The sequence below is a fragment of the Bubalus kerabau genome, chromosome 4 (genome assembly GCF_029407905.1).
Source record: "Bubalus kerabau isolate K-KA32 ecotype Philippines breed swamp buffalo chromosome 4, PCC_UOA_SB_1v2, whole genome shotgun sequence".
NCBI classification, from domain to species: Eukaryota; Metazoa; Chordata; class Mammalia; order Artiodactyla; family Bovidae; genus Bubalus; species Bubalus kerabau.
This window is the reverse complement of record NC_073627.1, coordinates 21,381,457-21,403,812: the sequence shown is the minus strand read 5'-3', so window position 1 is coordinate 21,403,812 and position 22,356 is coordinate 21,381,457. Positions and strand designations below refer to the sequence as shown.

General features: G+C 44.3%; 3 protein-coding genes across 7 annotated transcripts; 1 reads left to right on the top strand and 2 right to left on the bottom strand.

Moving 5' to 3' along the window:
* Nucleotides 1-263: 263 nt before the first annotated feature.
* Nucleotides 264-1,430, bottom strand: LOC129648957 (cytochrome c oxidase assembly factor 3 homolog, mitochondrial). The gene is made up of 2 exons (XM_055575813.1): nucleotides 1,139-1,430; nucleotides 264-802 (listed from the first exon to the last, which is right to left on the bottom strand). The coding sequence occupies exons 1-2, from the start codon at nucleotides 1,350-1,352 to the stop codon at nucleotides 696-698; spliced, it is 321 nt and encodes a 106-aa protein (XP_055431788.1). The 5' UTR covers nucleotides 1,353-1,430; the 3' UTR covers nucleotides 264-695.
* Nucleotides 1,431-1,585: 155 nt separating this feature from the next.
* Nucleotides 1,586-10,079, top strand: CNTD1 (cyclin N-terminal domain containing 1). Its single transcript, XM_055575810.1, has 7 exons — nucleotides 1,586-1,891; nucleotides 5,006-5,081; nucleotides 5,652-5,820; nucleotides 7,578-7,740; nucleotides 8,353-8,497; nucleotides 9,141-9,237; nucleotides 9,796-10,079. The coding sequence occupies exons 1-7, from the start codon at nucleotides 1,723-1,725 to the stop codon at nucleotides 9,988-9,990; spliced, it is 1,014 nt and encodes a 337-aa protein (XP_055431785.1). The 5' UTR covers nucleotides 1,586-1,722; the 3' UTR covers nucleotides 9,991-10,079.
* Nucleotides 10,080-10,188: 109 nt separating this feature from the next.
* On the bottom strand, nucleotides 10,189-21,289 carry BECN1 (beclin 1). 5 transcript variants are annotated; one of them, XM_055575803.1, is made up of 13 exons: nucleotides 21,113-21,282; nucleotides 20,710-20,838; nucleotides 18,690-18,757; nucleotides 17,611-17,669; nucleotides 17,141-17,209; nucleotides 16,899-16,989; nucleotides 16,661-16,797; nucleotides 16,306-16,500; nucleotides 15,102-15,248; nucleotides 13,644-13,793; nucleotides 12,697-12,757; nucleotides 12,109-12,251; nucleotides 10,189-11,377 (listed from the first exon to the last, which is right to left on the bottom strand). In XM_055575803.1, exons 2-13 carry the CDS (start codon nucleotides 20,834-20,836, stop codon nucleotides 11,209-11,211), a joined length of 1,416 nt encoding a protein of 471 aa, XP_055431778.1. In that variant the 5' UTR covers nucleotides 20,837-20,838; nucleotides 21,113-21,282; the 3' UTR covers nucleotides 10,189-11,208. The 5 variants fall into 5 exon arrangements, with proteins under 5 accessions (XP_055431778.1, XP_055431779.1, XP_055431780.1 ...); XM_055575804.1 differs by having other exon boundaries at nucleotides 21,135-21,269; XM_055575805.1 differs by lacking the exon at nucleotides 17,141-17,209 and having other exon boundaries at nucleotides 21,113-21,278.
* Between the last annotated feature and the right edge of the window lie 1,067 nt (nucleotides 21,290-22,356).

Below are 22,356 nucleotides of genomic sequence, written 5' to 3'. Positions count from 1 at the left end.
AGGCAGTAAAGTTGAGCATAGTGTGGGGTTGAGGACAGAAGGGTGACCTTCCTCCCTGCCTGCTCCCTGCCCCCAAGAGCTGGTTCAGTCTCAAAACAGCCCAGTGACCCACCACAATCTCTCCCTTAAATCAGGTGGAAAGAGCTCATGGAAAAAGTAATTCTAGTTAAACATTTACGGCTCCCTGGGGCAATATCAGTGCTGCAGCTGCTGCCTGTGAAGTGCTTCAGCATGAAGTGTCAGCCCCAGCACACTCATTGGACTTGGAGAGAAATGACTTCGTTTATTATTTTCAACCTGACCCCATCTTTCCCACTTGAGGCTCCAACACTGCACAGAGCTGCCACACCCACCCCCATAATAGCCCACTTCTTGTCCTCCACCCTCCAAACCAGCCCCCAGGGGAGTTTAAGAGAATTAAACCATGAAGTCAAAGCTTGGGAAAAGTCAAGGTGGATACTTCAAACAAGGAAACAACTAGGAAAAGGGGTCAGTGGGCACACAGAATCAACATTAGGTGGGCGTTGTTCCCTTGACAATGGCCAGATGCACAAAGCGGCTACTTGGACCCCTATCATGGTCCAAAGTTAGTAAGAAGGCCAGCAACGCAGGCTTCAATTTCTACAGGATCATGGAGCATCATCCATCATGTGAAGGGACTCCAGCAGGTTAGAGATGCACCATGCCCATCTGGATCAGTGTCCTGATGCCCTTTCCAGAGCCCGGGCTCGAGCAGCTTTGGCCTCCTCTTCCAGCTCATCCAGGAAACGCTCTTGGGACACCGAGTAGAAGGTGTAACCATCTGGGGAGGTGGGTTCAGGAAACCACGTGGAATATGCGCATTCCCTTTTCTCAGATTTGCTCCACCACTTTTGTTTATCTCATCCTCCCAAATCACCTTCTGCCCTCTGCTCCTCTGAGCCCTGACCCCGATTTCGTTATCATTAATAAATTATATTAAAAGAGCACCTTTAAAATGACAAGGTACACTTAAATTCTTGGCTCGGCGTTAGAAGTAGCCAAGGTTTTCATAGCTCCGGTTCTTTCTACCATCCCCGCACTGCCTTCCTACACGCCTTTGCTGCCCTTCCCCTGCCCCCATATGCGGTCTTTCCTAGTCTGTCGTCCAGATGGATACAAATTGCTAATACCAGGGCCCCAATGCCCAGGCCAGTCACGATGTTCCGGGTCCGCCGTTGTGGCAGCGTCTTCTGCCACTGGGCGAGCTGCGCCTGCCGCATGAATTGTAGTTGTGCAGGAGTCAGCTTCTCCCGAGTCGGGTCGATGCGCTGGGCCAGGGGGCCCTTTCCGCTTTTGGCATCCACCGGGTCTCCAGGTCCGGGTGCCGCCATGTTGCCGCTCTGCCCTTCGCCGTTCTCGGGGCGCGGGGCTTGCTGGGAATAATAGTCCTCGGCCTCTGAAGGGAACCCTGGGAGCTGTAGTCCGCCTCTCTGTTCACAGAGTGCGGCTCGCGGCTAAAGGGAAAGGGCGGGGCAGGAGGGAATAGGCCGTGCTTTCCGATTGGCTGAGGGCCCGCGGCCGTTGGGGCGGGAAAAGGCTGTGGAAGGCTCGAGGCTGTGTTAGGAATTGGGTTTTCCTCAGATTTGAGGCGAGGACTAGGGCAGGGAAGGCGACGAAGAATCCAGGGGGTGGCAGAAGACTGAAGAGAAGTTAAAGGGGTCGGTTTATTAGCCGTCCGGGTGTCCAAATAGGGTTCTGAAGATGGACCGACCTGAAAGGCCAAGATTATCCTCTCTCAGTGACTTTCGGTTTGGAGCTGTTGCCACAGAGACCATTGAAGACACTCTACTCCACTTGGCCCAGCAGAATGAGCAAGCCGTGCAGGAGGCTGCGGGCCGGATGGGCAGCTTCAGGGAGACCCGGATCGTGGGTGGGGATGCAGGCCGGGGGGCTGGTCTTATGGGAGACCCGGGCACTTGTCTTTGAGGCACCCATTTTGAGATTCATTATGCGTTATTCCTTAAAGTTTCGTTAGTACCTACTATATGCCAGGCGTGGGGGTACAGTGATGAGCCAGACTCACCAGCCCCCCACCCTTGATTTAACATGTATAGACTACTTACTCTCCTTGCCTCCTAGGATAGAAAGATGAAAAAGAGGTCTAGTCCCAACTTTTAAATCATGTATATAATCTTTGGAGACTATTAGGACAAATCTGCAAATGACTAGGTACAAGTATGGTTAGATAAGTGTCATACCACATAAAACAAGCTTTTATGGAGACTGAGAGGAAAGATGGAGTGAGGTGGGAGTACGATGAATTACGGAGTCCTCCAAGCATGATGGTATTTAAGGTAGACCCTGAAGGATGACGTTTTGGTTGGTGAAGGTGATGTTTCTTTCTTTTTTCCGGCTGTGCTGGGCAGCTTATGGGAGTTCCCCAACCAGGGATTGACCCCAGGCCTCAATAGTGGAAGCGCCAAATCCTAACCACTAGACCATGGCAACTCCTAGGACCATGTTTCTACTAAAACGGAATAACATGAGTCAAACAATGAAATAGGGACACTTTGAGTGAATGTGGGTACCATGTCATCCAGGTTGGCCAGAGCATGTGGAAGAGTAGTTGAAATTCAGACCAGAAAGGTGGTTTGGAGACATTCCACAGGGAATTTTGAATGCCAAAGTGAGGAGTTTATATGCGACATAATAGGAAAACAAGAAGGCATTAAAGGTTCTCCCCCCCCCCACCCCACCGCCCCATATGGGAGTTCTGTAACTGTAACCTTTGCCTTAGAAAAAATTATTTTGGCTGTGATGTAAAGGATGGATCAGAGTAGAGAGACGTAGGGGGTAGGTTGTCCAGTGGAGTCTTTGTCAGTTGTTATTTTCTAGGTAATAAGACAGAAGAAATGACAAGACAGGATAGATTAAAAACATTTCAGAGGTAAAATCTAGGGCTCTGCAATGGATGAATTTAAGAAATGAAAAAGGGGAAGATGACTATGTCAAAGGGTTGAGCCTAGACATACAGTGGTGCCATTAAGAGAAACACACAGAAAAAGAAAAAACAAAAAGGAAACGTGACTTGTCTGGGAAATAAAATAGTTTTGGTTTGAGATCTACTGAGTTTCAGATGCTTGTGGAACATCTGGAGGAAGGTTTCTGGCAGGTTGTTTAAAAATTTAAATTGGAAGAGAGGTCAAGTAAAGATAAGGGTTTGGGAGTTATCTCCATAGTGATACTGCTGAAACTGGCAGAGGATGAGCTCTTAGAAGCGGAATCTAGTACAGTTTCTTGGGAGACATTTTGTGTTCAGGAAAGTGGAGAGGGAAGAAGAGTCATGAAGAAAATAAATGGAATGGTCGGGGAGATAGGAACAGAACCAAGAGACCCTTGGAAGCAAGAGGAAAGTTTCATGAAGGATGATGGTCAGCAGTTTCAGATGCTTCAGAGATGTGAACAACAGGGATGAGGATTGCAAAAGGACCATGATATTTAACAATTTGGATGTATTTTCTGACCCCTGAGACAATCATTTCAGCAAATTGTAAAAAGTAGAAGCCAAATTGCAGAATATGAGGGACTGAGTGATAAAGTGGTAGCAGCAGGTATAAGCTAGGCTTTCGAGAGTTTTCACAGTGATAGAGGCTACAGAGATAGAGCCCTAGTTTAAGAGAATGGAAGGGGAGGGTCTTTTAGTTAATAGATTTGAGTATGTTTGTATAATAAGTACAGGAGATGGAGCCAGCAGCAGGAGAGAGGTATAACCTTCATCCATTCCACCGAACCCACACTGTTTTCTCGGCAAGTTAAAATGGAAAATATTAATAGAAACAATTGCCCAGATATTAATAGTTAATAATTCAAATAAAAAATAAAACAACTATAAACACACCCCTCCCCATGAAAATAAAGAAATGAAATCTAGCCTCCAGCAAATAAAATGACTGGCTAATGACACAATTATGAGTTCTAGGATACTTTGCTTAATTGCTTAAACTAATTATCCTCTACATTGGACACTTAGCAGAGCTTTAGCCTCTGTCATGATGAAGTTTTTTACATATATCTATGTGTAACCTGTGTCAAGTCAATTGTTAAACTGTTTTATGCTAAATTAAAAAATTTTTTTCCTTTAAGTTAGAGTTTCTCTGAAGATATATGGAAATTTGACTATTTGTAATTCTTTGTTGATTAATGCTCACAGTTCCTAGTTCTGCAGACCTTTAAGAGCTAACATTTATCCTTGTTTCCATCCTCTAATGATATTGCTAACTAAATAGAATTATATTTGGGGCTGTTCTTTCAAAGAGAAACACAGGCAGCCTAAAATCTTGCCAAGGTATCTTACCCTTCCCACCTTCCCAATGACTTGCCCCCACCCAAGCTGGACCTTGTTCCCTGATTTAGGGGATGATTCTTCCAAACAAGCCACTTCACAGTAACAAACTTGCTCCTGGAGGAGGCTCAGCCACCAAAGATTTACCCAACAAACTGGTGGTGGAGAGGTGGTGTCCAGCTGTAAGGTGAATTGTGTTTGTAAAGCAATGGGAGTTCTCCAGAGGGTGGTTACTAAACAAACAGTGTTATAAAGAATATCGAAGCTCCAGGAGGGACCTTTTTGTTCCTGTCAACATTCCACTGAAAACAGAATATAGGAGTTAGGGTTTTTATCCATCCAAGAATCTCTCTTGAAGCCAGAGGTTCCCAGCATGGCATAAAGTCCAAGTAGACCAGCTGGTTTGTTTGTGTGTAGCTGGCCAAGCCTTTCATCAGTTGAGACCCACAGGAAGGCTCAAGGGGCCCTGAGGGGGCTTAGTAAGCCTTTGTTTTTGCACTCAGTCAGCCTCCTTTTCATGCTTCTCATCTGCCTATTGGCAGCAAAGGGAACCAGGCTCTGCTTGGATTGTTTCAGTCTCATCTTTCACACCTCCTGACCCTCTTCCCTGAGCCCCATCATGGCCTTTATACAAGGCCAAGAGTTCCCAGAGTCGTTTTGGTTGCACCTTGTGAATCAGGCTCTTCTTTACTGTTTTGGCAGAGTTTGTTTTTCTCCTGTCTGAACAATGGTGTCTGGAGAAATCCGTGAGCTACCAGGCTGTAGAAATCCTTGAAAGGTAAAGCCCTGAGCATAAGGCTTTTGTGAGAGGTAACTCACAGGATGGCTAATGTACCCATATCTTAAAAAAAAAAAAATACTAGTTGCTTCTTACTGTGAGGCCAGGTTTGTACCCTCTTTTACTTGCAAATGTAATTTTTTAAAAAAGTTTTGTATTTTTAAAAACATTTATTTTTGGCTATTCTGGAACTTTGTTGCTTTGTGCAGACTTTTTGTAGTTGCGGCAAGCTGGGGCTACTCTTCATTCTGGTGCAAGGACTTCTCATTGAGGTGGCTTCTCTTGTTGCAGGGCACAGAATCTAGGCCCATGGGCTTTGGTAGTTGCAGCTCATGGGCTAAGTTGCTTCATGGCATGTAGAATCTTCCTGGATCAGGGATCGAACCTACATTCCCTGCATTGGCAGGTGGATTCTTATCCACTGTGCCACCAGGGAAGTTCACAAATGTAAATTTTTTTAGCCAGCAATTGGATATTAGAGAGGATAAGATGTAGCATAGTTTGAAGCACAAACTCCATTTAGTCTCAGTGTGTGTGGATTGATTTCTCTCCTCTTTCCCTTCTTTACAGGTTTATGGTTAAGCAGGCAGAGAACATCTGCAGGCAAGCTACAGTTCAGCTGAGAGAGAAGACAGAGCCTCAGAACTGGAGGGCTCTGAAAGAGCAGCTTTTCAACAAGTTTATCCTGCGTCTTGTGTCATGTGTTCAGCTGGCGAGCAAACTTTCCTTCCACTACAAAGTAAGGAGCTAGGGTGGCTCATGGGCACCTAAGTGTTAGAGAGAAACCAGCTCATCCAAAGGTGGCTTTGAGAAACCCACTCCTAGGTCTAGGTGATACTACTCATGCGGAAATTCCGGAGTATAATCATGCTTCCTAAGCAGACCTCCTACACACACACACACACACACACACACACGGTCACACAGACCTCCTACACACACACACAGTCACACAGACCTCCTACACACACACAGTCACACAGACCTACACACACACACAGAGTCACACAGGCTTCCTACACACACACACATACACACAGTCACACAGACCTTTTACACACACACACACACACACACACACACAGTCACACAGTGCAGTTATTAACCTGAAGTTCTGTTCCCAAAGTATAATTGCTGGACAGATGCCATCATTCATACAGGTCACCTTTCCTCCCCTTGGACTCAAGGACAGTTTACATAAGGTGCCTGAATTGCTAACCTACCTAGTAGTATTAAAGGCAAAACAACTACTGCATTTATAAAGGACAAAATGTTTCCATATCACTATGTGATGCTTGTATAATAAAGTATCATTTATTCAACAAATATTTATTGTCTTCTATGGTGCCATAGCTACAAGAGTTAAAATATTGTCTATGCTCTCAAGGAATTTATTATCTAATGGGAGAAGACACACAAACAAATGTGGGCAAGTATTCTGATTAGTGTGAATACAGAGGGCTGTGAATGTACCTAATCAGCCTTGGAGAGACAAGGAAGTGTATTTAGGGAAAATTACTTTTTTTTTTAAACAAACAGCAGAACATTTATTCAGTATATTCCACCTGTTGTTAAGCACTATCTCCATTCCCATCTAGAGGTGTTTCTCAGTTCTGCCTCTCTTTGAGATTAATTAAAAATGTAAAAAAAAATTATTTCCTGCTATTAACTTACAGTAATGCATTATTCTTTTAATTGTTATCCAGGAATGTTTCACTACCTGTATGCTCTAGTTTAAGTTGAATACAAATGGTGAGGGCAGACATCTTTGCTTTTTCACAATCTTAGGGAGAAAGCATTCAATTTCTCACCATTACAAATGATGTTAGCTGTAAGATTTTTGGTATATCACTTTAACCAATAAAGTGACTTCTTGAAGGGCAGGGCTGGGGGATGGATGGATCCTAAGGGGAGAGGGGAAATAGGTAAGGAGAGCAGTTAAGGGAGGTGTGTGCGGGGTGGGGGGTGGGGGGGTAGGGCAGAGGGAGATGCAGACATGGGAAACGTGTAGACACCTGGAGAGCCTGTGGGTTTGGGAATGCAAGTAATTCTGTGTAAGTGTAAAGTATAATGGAGAAGGCAATGGCACCCCACTCCAGTACTCTTGCCAGGAAAATCCCATGGATGGAGGAGCCTGGAAGGCTGCAGTCCATGGGGTCGCTGAGGGTCAGACACGACTGAGCGACTTCAGTTTCACTTTTCACTTTCATGCATTAGAGAAGGAAATGGCAACCCACTCCAGTGTTCTTGCCTGGAGAATCCCAGGGACGGGGGAGCCTGGTGGGCTGCCATCTATGGGGTCGCACAGAGTGGGATACGACTGAAGTGACTTAGCAGTAGCAGCAGCAGTAGAGTATAAGGGGGAGTTACCAAGAACAAGCTGAGATAAAGGCAAGGACTGGATTGTGAAGGGCTTTGTTTACTATGCCAAGATGTATGACCTCTATTCTGATAACCTGCTCTCCCTTTCACTATCTTTTGGTTTTGTTTGCTCAGATAATCAGCAACGTTACAGTCCTGAATTTCCTCCGGACTCTAGGGTATCTTCACACTAAAGAAGAACTGCTGGAATCAGAGCTTGATGTTTTGAAGTCCCTGAACTTCCAAATCAATCTGCCTACTCCCCTGGCATATGTGGAGATGCTCCTGGAGGTTTTAGGTACTTAACTGTGTTGGGCATGTGAGTTGGAGTCTTCCATAAGAAGGCAGAACTTCCATAGAAGTTCCTAGGGGGACATCCCTGGTGGTCCAGTGGTTAAGACTCACGCCTCCACTGCAGGTGGCACAATTTAGATCCCTGGTCAGGGAAGTAAGATCCTGCATGCCTCAGGGGTGGCCAAAAAAAAAAGATAAAAAAAGGACTGTGTTTAAGGGTTTGGGGGCAGTGGGCAGAACCTGCCAGTGAGGAACAGCAGTTTTCAGTAGTTTCCTCTAGTACTTGTCAGGGAAAGAAACACCAGTCTCCGCACCTGGATTCTATTTGGACTCATTAGCCACTCTCTTATTGTAAGATCAAAGAGTTGATTTTATAGAGGCATGAGATAAGAGGGGAACAAGCAAACAGGTTCCAATTATATATATATCTCGTAGATGAAGGTTTCTCTACTTCTCCCTTTGTCCTTTAAAATCGACCTCCAGCTAGAGGTTTCTTATATAGTAGAACTTAGCAACCAGGAAGCACCCTAGCAGCTCCGAAGCTTTGTTTCGCATGACAACTGTGATTACGATCAGACACACATAATGCTCTTTACCATGCGCATACTCCATCTAGGATACAATGGCTGTTTGGTCCCAGCCACACAGCTGCATGCAACCTGCCTGATTCTACTTGACCTAGTCTATCTTCTGCATGAACCTGTATATGAAAGCCTGCTGAGGGCTTCAATTGAGAACTCCACACCCAGTCAGCTGCAAGGGTAAGGCAACTCCTTTACTGTAGGCTCCTTCCAGAAACAGGGAGTCAGTAACATATCACGAGAACTTGGGAAATGGAATTTACCTAGCAAGGCACCTAGGCCACAGATAACCTGCACAGGTTACCTTGTTCTAATCTACATCTAATATGTTGTTTGGATGGATGACTGAGTCCAATCAGCAAAACCCTAGAGGCTTTTACTTTTAAATTTAAATGACTTCAAGTAATTAACATACTTTCATTCCTAATTCTTCTTTTATAGCTGCTTATAATTTCAGATTACTGAACTGCTTTTATAGTCACCTAGGAAAAAAAGCCAGTCACAGGGTTGCAACTTGGACAAAGTGTTTGATTACTGTAAAGTCAGGCTGGTAAAAAGCCTCACAGTTACATTTGGTAGGGAGACAGATGGAACATCAAAAGGTCCATAAACCATTCAGCCAGAAGGCTCATGTTTTTATCTCAGTTGAGTTGGGGGAAGTTGGAAGAGGGAATCAATTAGCTATTACTTGACCATTTCTTTCCATGTATAAAATTTCCCATGATCAACATAAACAACTCAAGAGTTGAAGTCCTGTAGCCCTAGGATTTGGAAGATCCAGTGTCACTCTAGCTCCAAAATTAATGTGGTTTTAATCACTCAGGGAAAAGTTTGTTTCAGTGAAGGAAGACTTCATGCTGTTGGCAGTAGGAATCATTGCAGCAAGTGCTTTCATCCAAAACCATGAGTGCTGGAGCCAGGTATGCACCACTGAGCAGGACCAGCATGGTCAGAATTCATTTAATAGAAAGCATTCTCCCATTAGTTAAGGGAAAACAGACAAGCTATAAAAGGTAACTGCCAAGACCTAGGATTAGGATGAATAAGCAGGACTTGGGAGAGAAAACTAGGATAGGACTGAAAAATGTTCTCCACTTTCCCCCTCGTGAAATTGGAAATGGAGGCTCAATTTCAGTTTGTTCGCTTCCCATTATGATAATCCACTACCATGTTAAAGCCCATTAAGTGTATCCTCCCAAACAGAAAATGTCAAGACTCAAATATCCCTCTCATATTTCACAAAACTTTTCTCAGCAGAGGGAAATGTCTAGCAGAAACTTTCCATGCTAACACTATCAGGGCAAAGGTATCCTAGCTTAACATGGCCACTGGCAAACACTGGGATCTGGATTCTCTGTGTAAGTTCAGAGAAATGAAAAAACTTAAATTTGGCTTGAGATAAAAGCCCCAGAAATGTGTCTGTTTGTGCACTAACATGTGTTTATGTAGTAATAAGAAATCTGTCTCTATTTCTGAAGGTCATGGGGCATTTGCAGAGCATCACTGGCATTGCCTTGGAGAGCATTGCTGAGTTCTCTTATGCAATCCTAACTCACAGCGTGGGAGCCAGCACTCCAGGTCAACAGCAGCCTGTTCCTCCCCACCTGGTGGCCCAACCTCCAAGGGCTGCGCTTCCTTCAACACATGAGGCAGGCGGAATCTGCCAAATATAAACAGCCTTCTGTCACTGCACCCATCCCTCCCTTTGTTTACTTTCATACTCAGGGTACAAAAGTTCCAAGCATCTTCTGAGTTGTCTTTTGTAATCCAACTTCACGCTTATTTTTCTGCATCAGAGAAAGAATTAAGATGAATAACCATCTCCCTTTTGTCATATCACACTGAAAATGTCAAAGAGCTGGGAGAAGATAGAGGATCAGTGAAATTAGTTTATTTTTGTTTAACAAGATATTTATGGCTTTTCTTTATTCATTTTATTAAGACAGAACCTCAGACATGGAAATTAGTATTAACCAGGGACTCAAATACTGAGACCATATGGGTGACCCTGACTGAACATCAAGGATGTTGACTTTATTTCCCCTTAAAATTAGTTTAACATCTCTGTTCTGTTACGGAGAGCTACACAAATAGGGCCTTGTCTACAGATGTCTATTTTTCCATTAGAGTCTTTTTAAAAACTAACACCTACCTCTACACATATTTCAACAGACTTTCCACATACCTGCACTTGAACTCAATTCTCCCAGAATACAAAGTACTCTATTTTAGTTAAAGAAAAACCCAACAGTGCACCTCTGGGCAGTTATCAGACTGCAGTTGATCTTTTATTACAAATAATTAAATCTCTCCACCAAGGTCTCAAACAGTATCAAACACCATTTCATATCTCTTAACACAGAGCAGAGCAGGCATTCAGTACTAGAACCAAGAAGTGTTAAATTTCAAGCTTCTGATCACATCACATGGTGACCAAAGCTTGTGTCATTTTCTCATGTTATCCAACTGTGCATCTCACACTTCTTGTCCTCTCAGTGGAGAGACAAAAGTTTCTAGTTCATGTTCTAAGTGCAGGAAGTTGAGAGAGACAAACTCCAGTGAAAACACATCAATCTCAATTCAACTCAGTTAAAAAAAAAAAAAAAAAAGCAAACTTAAATTATTTGTTTTGAGGGGACAAAGGGAAAGGAAGGCATGGGGTTAAGAGTCAAAACTGTGACAAAGACCAGATGCTATACATGGCATGTTGTAGTTCTGGAAACTATCTGTTATATGATAATTTAAAATAAAGTGGCTTTTGTGGATTTTTTTTCTTTTTTGGTATTGTAAACATATGCTGTTTAATAGTACCCGAATTTAACACTTTCTTTTTCTGCAAACAAAACAAAATTGAAAGCCTTTAAGGCAAACGAACTAAGGAAAAAAGAAAGTCATTTGTTATAAAACTGTGAGGATACCCAAGCAAGACCCCACTTAAGATTCGTCAGCATGAACTTGAGAGCTTTTGTCCACTGTTCCTCCGAGTTAAACTGAGTTTTGATGGAATAGGAACCACCACTGCCTCCTGTGTCTTCAATTTTGCCTTTCTCCACATCCATCCTGCAGGTGAACACAGCAGAACTCATTAGTAACTGAGATCCGAGTTAAGTCAGTTCAGGCAAATAGGCAGGGACTTGATCATGGGACCATTCACGTCATTTTATCTATTAAAGAACTCTTGGCGAGCAATGGTAGTGTATTTTGGATTTGCTTGAAAGCCCAAAATCAAGAAGGCTGTCACAAGAGCCTCATTGTCATTGCAGAGTACAGGGACAGGACACACACCCAAATGGATGAGAAGCCTGGAGCAGAGGGTAAGTGAGGGTGACAGCACTCTGCACTGTTTTCCTAGGCATCCCTCCCTCGTGGGGAGGGAAGGGAGGCAGAAGAAAAGAAATGCTTTGTTTTGGGGTGATAGAAGCAGCTCAGCCTTACTCTCTTAAGTAAGGTGCCCATCTATCTCTGGGCTCCTGCAAAATTTGATCAAAGGAAGCATTCCTGTATCTTTCCAAGGGCATAAGGGAAAACCTCCCTGAAACTGGAGAGCAGGCTTGAGCTTTGCACCAAGAAAATCCCCCACACCATCGAAGTCAGCATTTTCTCCAGGGATCAGGTGGTCACACTGTCTTGCTTACAGTGTTGGATCCATCCTGCCCGTCAGTGTCATGGGATTTTACTCCGTTTTCAGCTTTCCCACCATGTGTACTGGTTTTGCTTCCATTCTTACTGTCCCTTCCATTCTGCTCACTTTGGTCCTACTTTAGATTCATTCAGCACTGGGGAATACTGACCTGTAAGGAAGGCAAAAACGTGTCTCGCCTTTTTCAACTTCTTCTTTGAACTGCTGCACACAGTCCAGGAAAGCCACCATTGCATGGTCAAACTTGTTGTCCCAGAAAAACCGAAGCCCCCCTGAACAGTACAACGGCAGCTCCTGCCCGAGAAGACAGAACTGGCTGTACATGTGGCCCAAACACTGGTTTCAACAGGCTGCTCCCAATCCAATCCATCTCTCTGACAGGTTCTGTCTGGATTCCACTGGCAACAGTAACCTTGGGCAAAGACCATGCACCCAGAACTGTTTCACCATCACTGAAATGTATTACACGTCTGCTGCATGGTGATGCCTTTCTCATCCTGGCACACACCTTCTCCTTGGATCTGCCCACATCCCTTCTCAACAAACTGTAAAAGTATAATTTTCTCAACAGACCCCAAAGAGCTAATCCTGAACTAGACAAGCCACTGAACAAGACACTGGCTCATCATAAGATATCTCAGTCTAAGAATGAAATTATACTATTATCAAAAGTAAACTATTTTGTTACGAGGTACAATAATTCTATACTGTAGGTGAAAAATGGAACTTTCTAGAGTACCTTAGATTTGTCTGTCAGAGACTCCAGATATGAATGGTTTCCATAGGGAACAAGTCGATACCTAAAATGGAGATGCAGACAGAGATGAATACAGGACTCTACCTAAAGAGATTACTAGGGTGTTATAACCCAGTGATTTTTGGTCTTCAGCTACCCAAAGAAAGTGAAAGTATTAGTCACTCAGTTGTGTCCAACTCTTTGCGACTCCATGGACTGGGACCCACCAGGCTCCTCTGTCCATGGAATTCTCCAGGCAAGAATATTGGAGTAGGCTGCCACTTCCTTCTCCAGGAGATCTTCCCGACCCAGGGACTGAACTTGGGTCTCCTGCATTGCAGGCAGATTCTTTACTGTCTGAGCCACCAGGGAAGCCCAAGCTATCCAAGGACCTCTTTTATTATTTCCACTTCTCTCTAACCTCCCCATGGGGCCTCCATGTTTAAAAAGTTTTGTTTGGGACTTCCCTGGTGGTCCAGTGGCTAAGACTCCATGCTCCCAATGCAGGGGGACCGGATTGGATCCCTGGTCAAGGAACTAAATCCCACAGGCTGCAATTAAGACCTGGTGCAGTTAAATAAATAAACAAACAAACACAAATAAGTATTTTAAAAAAGAAAAGGAAAAAAAAACTACATTTATTGTATAATTATCTGAAGGTCTTTTATGGATATGTTCTGGTTTAGATTTAGAAACAGAAATCTGGAGATTTTTTAGGTTCTGGAGACAGGAAGTTGAGGACCACTGCTATAGTCATGCAGTTCATGGACTGCTCAATCAGTGGAAAAGGCCTGTGGCGAAGAGAAAACCAGAAGCACACAGTCTCCATAGACAGAATACTCCCTGCTTGTTGGGAGCAAGGGCTCTTGCGTAGTCAACAGAAGTAACAGGTGGGATACACAGATTATATCAAAGACACACCACACTCAAGAAAGGACCACTTTTTTTACCTCTGAAATTTCAGACCCATCTTATTGGCCAGGGCGTGGAGCAGCAACACTGTCTGGCCCCAAGCAGCATTAATCTCATTCCATTCCACAGGAACACTGGGCAGCCGACCCAGTCTGAAATTATTGATTGTACCAAACTGTCCACTATGCCTACAGAAGAAGGGCAGGGAAAAATACAGAGAGAACTTAAAACTTGGCAAATTCTGATATTTCCTGTTCTCACCTAAAACCTGGCATAAATCTCTCTCCTTATCTTCATATTCATATATCCAAGCTCTACCTGGTACTTTAAATACATGCCTAAAGCGTGAGTCATCATCTTTCTCCCTGCTGCTCAGACATCAAAGTAGAAACCTGGGTGTCATCCCTAAATGCGCTCTCTCAGCTCCCTTTTCCCCAAAACCACCAAGCTCTGCTGGTTCTACCTCCTAAACCTCTTGAATCTGTCCACTTCTCTTCAGACTCAATACCATGGCTCTCTCTTTGTGTTTAGAATCCTCCTGACAAATTTCCTAACCAACAGCCTTGCCCTCTTCCCCCAAGTCATTTCTCACATTGCAGGTAAAGCCATCATTTACAAATACAACTGTACTTATGTCACTTTCCTGCCCAAAGCGCTTCAATGGCTCCCATTGCCTTTTGGATAAAGTCCAAATTCCTTAGCGAGGCTTCTAAGATCCTTAAGGAATTGGTAGTGCTCCAGTTTCATACCCTGTCCTTCTCTGCTTTATACTCCATCTCCAGTCACAATAAGCTCCTTTCAGTCCAGAAGGTTCAGTGGGAGATTATCACTTCCACTTTCCTCCGCCTCTTTGCACAGGATGTTCTCTCTGCCGAGAACAACCCTCCTCCTCTGCAGACTTAGACTCCACGTCTCAGCTTAAACATCCACTTCCTCTGGGGGAAACGTTCATACAGCCTCCTCAAATCAGGTGAAGTGCCCTTATGTGTTCCCACAGCACCCTGGGTTCACCAGGACCACGCTGAGGTGCAAGTGCCTGTTACCCAGCCATCTCCCCCTCCCCCACAAGACTGTAGCAACCAGGAAGCAGAATGAATATTGCTTGCTGCTGCCCACCCAGTGCTGAGCAGTGTCCACCACATAGCAGATGCTCAACAGATACCAGCTGAAATGGATAAAATGTCAAATAAATGAGTAAACAAATGACTCCAGGAGAAGGGGATGAGGAATCAGCACCAGGCAGAGGCTCAGATTTTCCTGTGGCTGGAGAGCTCCAATCTTTCCCTCTCCTTGGAAGAATGGAAGTCACCAAGCTCTAGAATCTCAATCCACTGATTGTGGCTATACCAACTCAAGAAACGGAAGAAGCCTAGATGGGATGAAAATGACATGGACTCCTATTTCATGGGAGGAGGGCACCCTGGCTTAGTGGTCAACAGCTAACATTCAGATATTCAGTGCTTCCCAGATGCTCCTCACCCTCCAGCCCTTCTTACCAAATGTGGAAGGTTGCATTAAAGACGTTGGTTTTCTTCAGCTTGTCCAGCTGCATCTGGGCATAACGCATCTGGTTTTCTACACTCTTCAGCTCATCATCCAGTTCCAGCTGTTGTCTTTTAAATTCACTGTATTCCCTTTGATACCTGTGAATAGATAAGGTGGTCATTAAAGGCTGTTAGTTTGGGGGCTAAAATTTCTCTCCCATCGCTCCTCTCAAAGACTTCTAGTGATTATGGTCACTTCTAGTTGCAGCACCTTGTGCATTTGGCATAAATCTCATACAAAGGAGCATAGTTGCCCTAGATGTTTTGCCTGGGAGGGACAGAAATGTCCCAAATTCCAGCTGCTCATATGCAAAAAAGAGGAGGAGGACAGGATGCTCCCAAACCAGGACCAGATACTTCTTGGACTTCTGGTCTTTTCCAGAAACAAGGTGAGTTAGTCAATGGTGGTTTCTTCCCCGAAATGGTCTGATTGTCTATCACTTCACTTCTACATGCCTATTGTCCTTTAAATGGTTAGTGTACATCATTTCTAATGTAACTTGTTACACTACCCCATGAAAAATTTAACTTTTTCTCAGTCCTCCACACCCCCACCTTCAGTCTCCTCCACTAGACAGAGGGTTCTCTCAGGTCAAGAATACCAATGAAGGACTTCCCTGGAGGTCCAGTGGCTAAGACTACGAGCTCCCAATGCAGAGGGCCCAGGTTCAATCCCTGGTCAGGGAACTAGATCCCACATACCGCAACAAAGATCAAGGATCCCATAAGCTGAAACTAAGACCTAGCGCAGCCAAATAAATTAATATTTTTAAAAAAGAGCACCAGTGAAATTTTTGAGCTGGAAGAGAATAAATGTAGGCCAACACACTTATCCTTCCCGAGGAGGATGTGGGATTCAGTGCCTGACTCATCCAAATGTTCCCTATAGGACAGAGCTGTCACTAGAGGCCTGGTTCTCGACTCTCCAAAAGCACTGGACAAAACCAATGCTTTTGTCACTTAATCATGCTGACTCTTCCTACATAAGCCTCTCAACCAACATCGAGAATCACGGCCTGGAAATGCAGGGTCTAGAGCAGACATGCTGCTCAAAGTCGACTGCTGTTTACAAACTAATCAGATACATTCGGCTGTGAGCCATTTCCCCTCCCGGAGCCTTGAGGTAGGAAGATGGAAGAACAGGGTGATCACTCACTGAGCTTCCTCCTGATCCAACCTCTCAGCCTCAGCCTGGACCTTCTCGAGATTTTCCGCCACTATCTTCCGGTTCTTTTCCACGTCTTCCAGCTCTTGGATCAGCCTCTCCTCCTCTAATGCCAGCTCCTTTAGCTCTAACCCAAGCTGTTCACTGTCATCTTCATTCATTTGCTCTAAGATCTCCAAACAGCGTCTGCCAAGAACACAGGCAGGGAATGCTTATGGGAGGGAACCTGTTCTTCCATTTCCCTGCATGAAGCACAGCTCTTGGGTGAGGGCTGTACAGCCCCAGAGCAGTGAGCACCCCAAGACTCAGAGCCCTGTTCCTGGGACCAGGCTCTGGAGGCACTCACTTGTAGTTCTGACATTCATTTTCAGTGACGTTGAGCTGAGTGTCCAGCTGGTCTAGGAGAGTGTCTGTGCATTCCTCACACAGGGGGTGATCCACATCTGTCTGGCCTGACATGATGTCAAAAAGGTCCCCAGTGACCTGGAAGAAGAGAGTCAGGGTAGGGCCTGTCTCATGTCACCTGCCTGGAGAGCCCCCTACCAGCCAGCCCACTGCAAGACACTGGCATGAGGCAGACTTGCCTTTAGTCTTCGGCTGAGGTTCTCCATGGTGCCGCCATCGGATGCCTCCCCAATCAGAGTGAAGCTGTTGGCACTTTCTGTGGACATCATCCTGCAGACAGCCCCCCGCCCATGGGCCACATGAGGGAGCAGAGAGGCTTCCTCCACCTATATGCAGTGCTGGTGGCAGAGACTCTCAAGCACCAGCTGAGGGGCCTCAAGGCGCATACCCACTCCTAGCCCGACTGACCTCCCAAGGATACCTCTCTCCCAAGGGAAGGCCATGCTGGTCTTCCACAGGGGCACTCAGCACGAAGGTTGGCCTGGATGGACTAAGGAGGGAGAGGGGGCATCAAAAACGGCTAAGTGTGTGTCTATAGTAGAAAAGGAAGGAGAATCAGGAGAGACCATCTCTTACATGCATCAATAACTAAGAACCTGAACATCTAACATTTGTTATCTTAAAACTTTTCAAGAGCTCATCTCTTCCATTAGTCAATCACACTCTCAACTTTTCTTAATTCTTCATCATGAGAGCTACTGTTCCTTCCCACTGTGTGAATGGCTACAGGAAAAAATCAATACTGGAAGGTGATGGGCCAGGTGTAAGGGACAGTGTCTTTTCTAGAAGAGTGAAAGGCTAGGTGATGATTCATCTCCATCACAATTCTGGGTTCAATTAAAATTCTACTGGCCTTTGGCAAGGAACAGGGGGCTGAGGAGTAGTAGGCACCTGGCTGGGGGGATGAATCTGCGAGAGACACCATCCTGGCGAGTTTCAATAAATGGCTCCTGGGAAGGAAATAAGAAGTCATCAGAATTCTAGCAGCTTTTGAGGTGGAGTCTATTTTCCCAATGGCCTCAGAACTATTTGGCTTAAGAAATGGGTGTTTTCTAGCCAATCCTTGGATACATGCACTAAGAAAGGACCCCTGGTACAAATAAACCCCAAGTCCCATTTGATTTTTTTGTGGGAAACAGTATTTCCTAACTATGTTATACTCTGTTATATTTGCATTTTATCAACACTTACCAGTCAGGGTAGGGGACAGAATGCTCTTCAGGGGTCCCCAACCTTTTTGGCACCAGGGACCAGTTTCATAGAAGACAATTTTTCCATAGACCAGGGCAGGGGGAGGGGTAGTTCAAGCACATTATGTTTATTGCACACTTTATTTTTACTGTTTTTACATCAGTTCCACCTCAGATGATCAGGCATTAGATCTTGGAAGCTAGAGACTCCTGCCCTAAATCATGGCACAAGGGAAAAGCCAGAGCAGACTGCAATGAAGTCTGCCATGGCATAAAACAAAGTAGATTCTTTGTTTTCCATACTTTGATATAATTTGTATGTGACCAGTCTTATCTTTGACAACGAAAATCATCACTCAATACAGTTTAAAAAAAACGACATGTTCTCAAACACTGACAACCCTTTCTACCTCGTATAATCACACAATTCTATCTCTAAACCTAGATACTTTTAAGACTAGAGAGGAGTGGATATTACTAATGAACTACAACAACAGGTATGAACCAGGTAAGACCTGGACACACAGGTCATCATCCCACCTCCCACCTAAAACAGCTTATAATTCCACTCCAAATAAAGCAGAGTCTCTCTTCACATTTTTGAATGGATGCCTCATTCAGCAACCCTGTGACCACAGGTGTACTTCTGTGTCTTCAGTGATCCACAGTGGCCTGATTATGCAGAATGTCTCTTGTTAACCAGAGATTCCACATATCTGGGGGCCCCAGGAGCACCAAGGACCCTGCAGAAACCCACTTTGCATTCCAGTGTTTTCATACCTCTCCTGAGTTAGCCTCTTCCTCCTGGGTCTCTCCTGGTTTCAGCTGGGCTGTGGCAAGTAATGGAGCTAAAAGCAAGGGAAACATTGAATCTTTCAGAAAGTCTTCTCAGAGCAGGAGCATGTATGAAAGGATAAGAATCAAAATATCCTCCACCTTTTTCTCAGAGTAGAATTTACAAAAAAAAGGATCTGTTTTCTTCTTCTTACACCCATTAAATCAGATTAAGGAATTATTAAAGTTTTTTCAGTATAATGGTATGATTAGGTCTTTAAAGAGACATCTTACCTCTCAAAAATACTTAATAAAATATTAATGGTGTTTATGTGTTTGGGATATAATGGTGTAAATGTGTTTATATTACTGGTGTAAATATGTTTATATTATTTACTTCAGAATCATTTGGGGCTGTAGGTGAAACATGGTTAAATGTGCCTGTATAATCGTTGAAGCTTGGTGATGAGTATACAGAGGCTCATTATAAACTTGGATGTTTTTCATAACAAAAGTTAACATTCTCTTTCCCCCAGAATAAGTGGGAAGGAACATGAAAGGAAGATGAAACTTCCTTTTCTGGAACTAAGATGCAGGAAGATGAAAGCTCTCTACATAGCAATGGAGATCTAAGTTACATGAGTATATACATTTGTCAAAAACATACAGCTAAGGGTAATTCACTGGCAGTCCAGTGGTTAGGACTCCACACTCTCACTGCTGAGGGCCCAGGTTCAATTCCTGGTTGGGGAACCAGGATCCCACATCCCACAAGCTGTGCATCATGGTCCCCCAAAAAGCTAAGATATGTAATATAATCTTTATGTGTAACATAAATCTTGACAATTAGGGACTTCCCTGGGGATCCAGTAGTTAAGACTCTAAGTTTCCACTGCAGGGGGCAGAGATTCCATCCCTGGCTGGGGAACTAAGATCCCACACGCCACGGGGTACAAGCAAAAAAAAAAAAAAAAAAAAAAATCTTGACAATTAAAAATTGTCAATGTATGAAAATTTACCTTTAAAAAAATGAGGTAAAGAGCAAAATACCTGAGTGGATATGGGAGGTGAATGTAGGTATAGAGGAAACAAGGATGGTTGAATGTAGCTAATTGTTGAAGCTGAATGATGGACACAAGGGAGTTCACTATGCTATTCTCTTGATTGTATGTTTGAAATTTTCCATATTAAAAATTTCCCATATTAAACAGTTAATTCCCCTCAGAAAAGAGAAATCAGGTATTGATAATAATTGTTAATATTTGCTGAGTATTTTTCCCTGGCATATTCTTAAGTATTCATGGTATCTGTCATATTTGATCTTTACAACTATCTTGAGGTTGTTTTATATTTTACAGATATAGGAAATAAAAAAATTTGGGCTTAGAAACTAAAAACTGGGTGAAGTAACTTGCAAAAAGTCATTCTGCTAGTAAATGACAGCCAGAAGTTAAATTCAAGCAGAGTGACTCCAGGTCCATGAGCTTATTTTAACTGTTTATTCAGTCTTTTCCTTTTTCCTAGCTTAATCTCACTTCTTGGGAATCTGGGATTCTATTCCTCTATTTTCCTCTACTTATCAGCTATTGGCTTCTGGGTAAGTCATTTAACCTGACTGAGCTTCAATTCCTCATGGATGAAATGATAAATTTTTACTACTCCTACGCATAGGGGAGTAAAACTGAACTACTCCATAGAGGTTAAAAGTAATGCATGTAATGCACTTGGTATATGGCAAGTCCTCCACAATTGCCGTTTATTTTTGTATATACATAATCCTTTACTCTGAAACAGCAGGAGCAGAAAACTAAGGACTTTTCCTTGTTATAGAAAGCTCTCAGAAGCACATAGTGTCAGAACTCTTTTATGTTCTCGATAAGAAAATAAGGAACCAGAGAGATGAAGCAACTTCCGAGGCTCACAAGGCTTGTTTGTGGCAGGCTATGTATAGTCCTTAAGACCTTCATCTCCAAAGCTGCCCACTTTGAACGATCTTGATCACCCTCTTTCCAAGGGCCTCGCTGACCTGTGAGCTCCTGGATGGTGACACGGTCCAGAATCTTGAAGCTCGTGTCCAGTTTCAGAGGCTGGCTGCAGCGCTGACACACGAAGCTCACCTGCATGGTGCTGCTGGATGTCTTAGACCCCTCCATCCCTGCGGCGGTGGAAAGGAGACGACGTTAGGAAGAAGAGGCGCCCTTGAACCCCGGGTTCGGAGCTACCACCTGACTTGCTGTTGTGGTGAAGGGGTAAAAATACCCGCCTGCACCTTTCCCTGTAGGAACGGTAGGATACCAGGAGGACCTGCTTCCGGGGCTGACCCGGCAAAGGCAGTTTACAGCCCAAAGTCAGGGAGGGTCTGCAATAGGGGCCGTCGGGCTTCCCAGGTCCCCTTCGAAAGTAGCCGTTCAGCCCCCAACGCTTTTCACCTCGGGACCCGGAGCCCGCCACCTTGATCCGGTCTACCGCGGGGGTACCGCGGCTTCGGGTCTGTCTGCGAGCGGGACTTCCAAAACTGCCATCGCCCAGCCTTTAGCTACTTCCCGGTCTGCCGGGGGAGGACTTCCGTCGGGACCGGACTTGACGTCACGATGACTGCCGCGCCTCAGGCGTCCGTCACGGTCCACCCGCTTCCGCCTGGCTGCGACCTCTAGAGGCTGAGCTGGGAAAGGCGGCAGGCGTCGGCCTGGGGGCTGGTGTTGCGAGCGGAAGTGGCCCGACCGAGTTGGGAGCGAGTTGCGAAAGATACAACTTAGCGAATTAACAAACAACCCCTGGACACGCCACCATTTTCTAACTCAGTGACTTTTCTGCAGATTTGTCACTTCTTACCGGAGCCACTTTCGTTATTCTCTGCAGTATCAATTTTTAAAATTTCTCATTGGGAGAACTGGGCGTTTTTTTGAAACGCTGAGAAAGAGGTAGACACTTGGGCAAGTGAGGAGGTAAACCTTATTGTGTTTTATTATATGTTTTAAAGTTTCAGTTATGATAAGGGAAAGTCCGACACTTTAGATATTGAAATATAAAGTTATAAAACTAAAACATTTTTGTGTTGGTGCAGGGAGTATCCATGGAAGAGAATAAAGTTAAAAAATAGACCAGGTATGCGGGGCGGGGGGGGGGGGGGCGGGGGTGAGGTGGATTTAGTGGGTGATAAAGCTAGTGTTTAAAATTAGTGGGGAAGTGATCTACTTAATAAGTGATGAATGGGACCAAAGAGCCATGTAAATGGTAGTGAGCTGAATCTTCTACTTCACTGTTTACACCAAAAGAAGTTCCAAATTAGTCACAAATGTAAGCTTCAAAAATACGATTGGGAATTCCCTGGCGGTCCAGCCGTTAGCACTACAAGCTTTCATTGCTGAGGGCCCCAGTTCAGTCCCTGATAGGGGAACTAAAAATCCCACAAGCCGTGTGGCAAAAAAAAAAAAACAATGGTTAAAGGTACTATATGAAAGCATGAGTGAATATTTTTTATAATCTTGAAGTAGAGAAGGGCTGTCTAAGCATGACATGAAAATCAGAAGTAAAAAGGAAAATACTGACTTTTACTCCTTAGAAATTAAAGCTTTCTGGATTTCCCTGTCCTTTCACTGGTCAAGACTCCACACCCTCAATGCAGGGGGCATGGGTTTGCTCCCTGGTTGGGGAAGATTCTGCATGTTGGTGT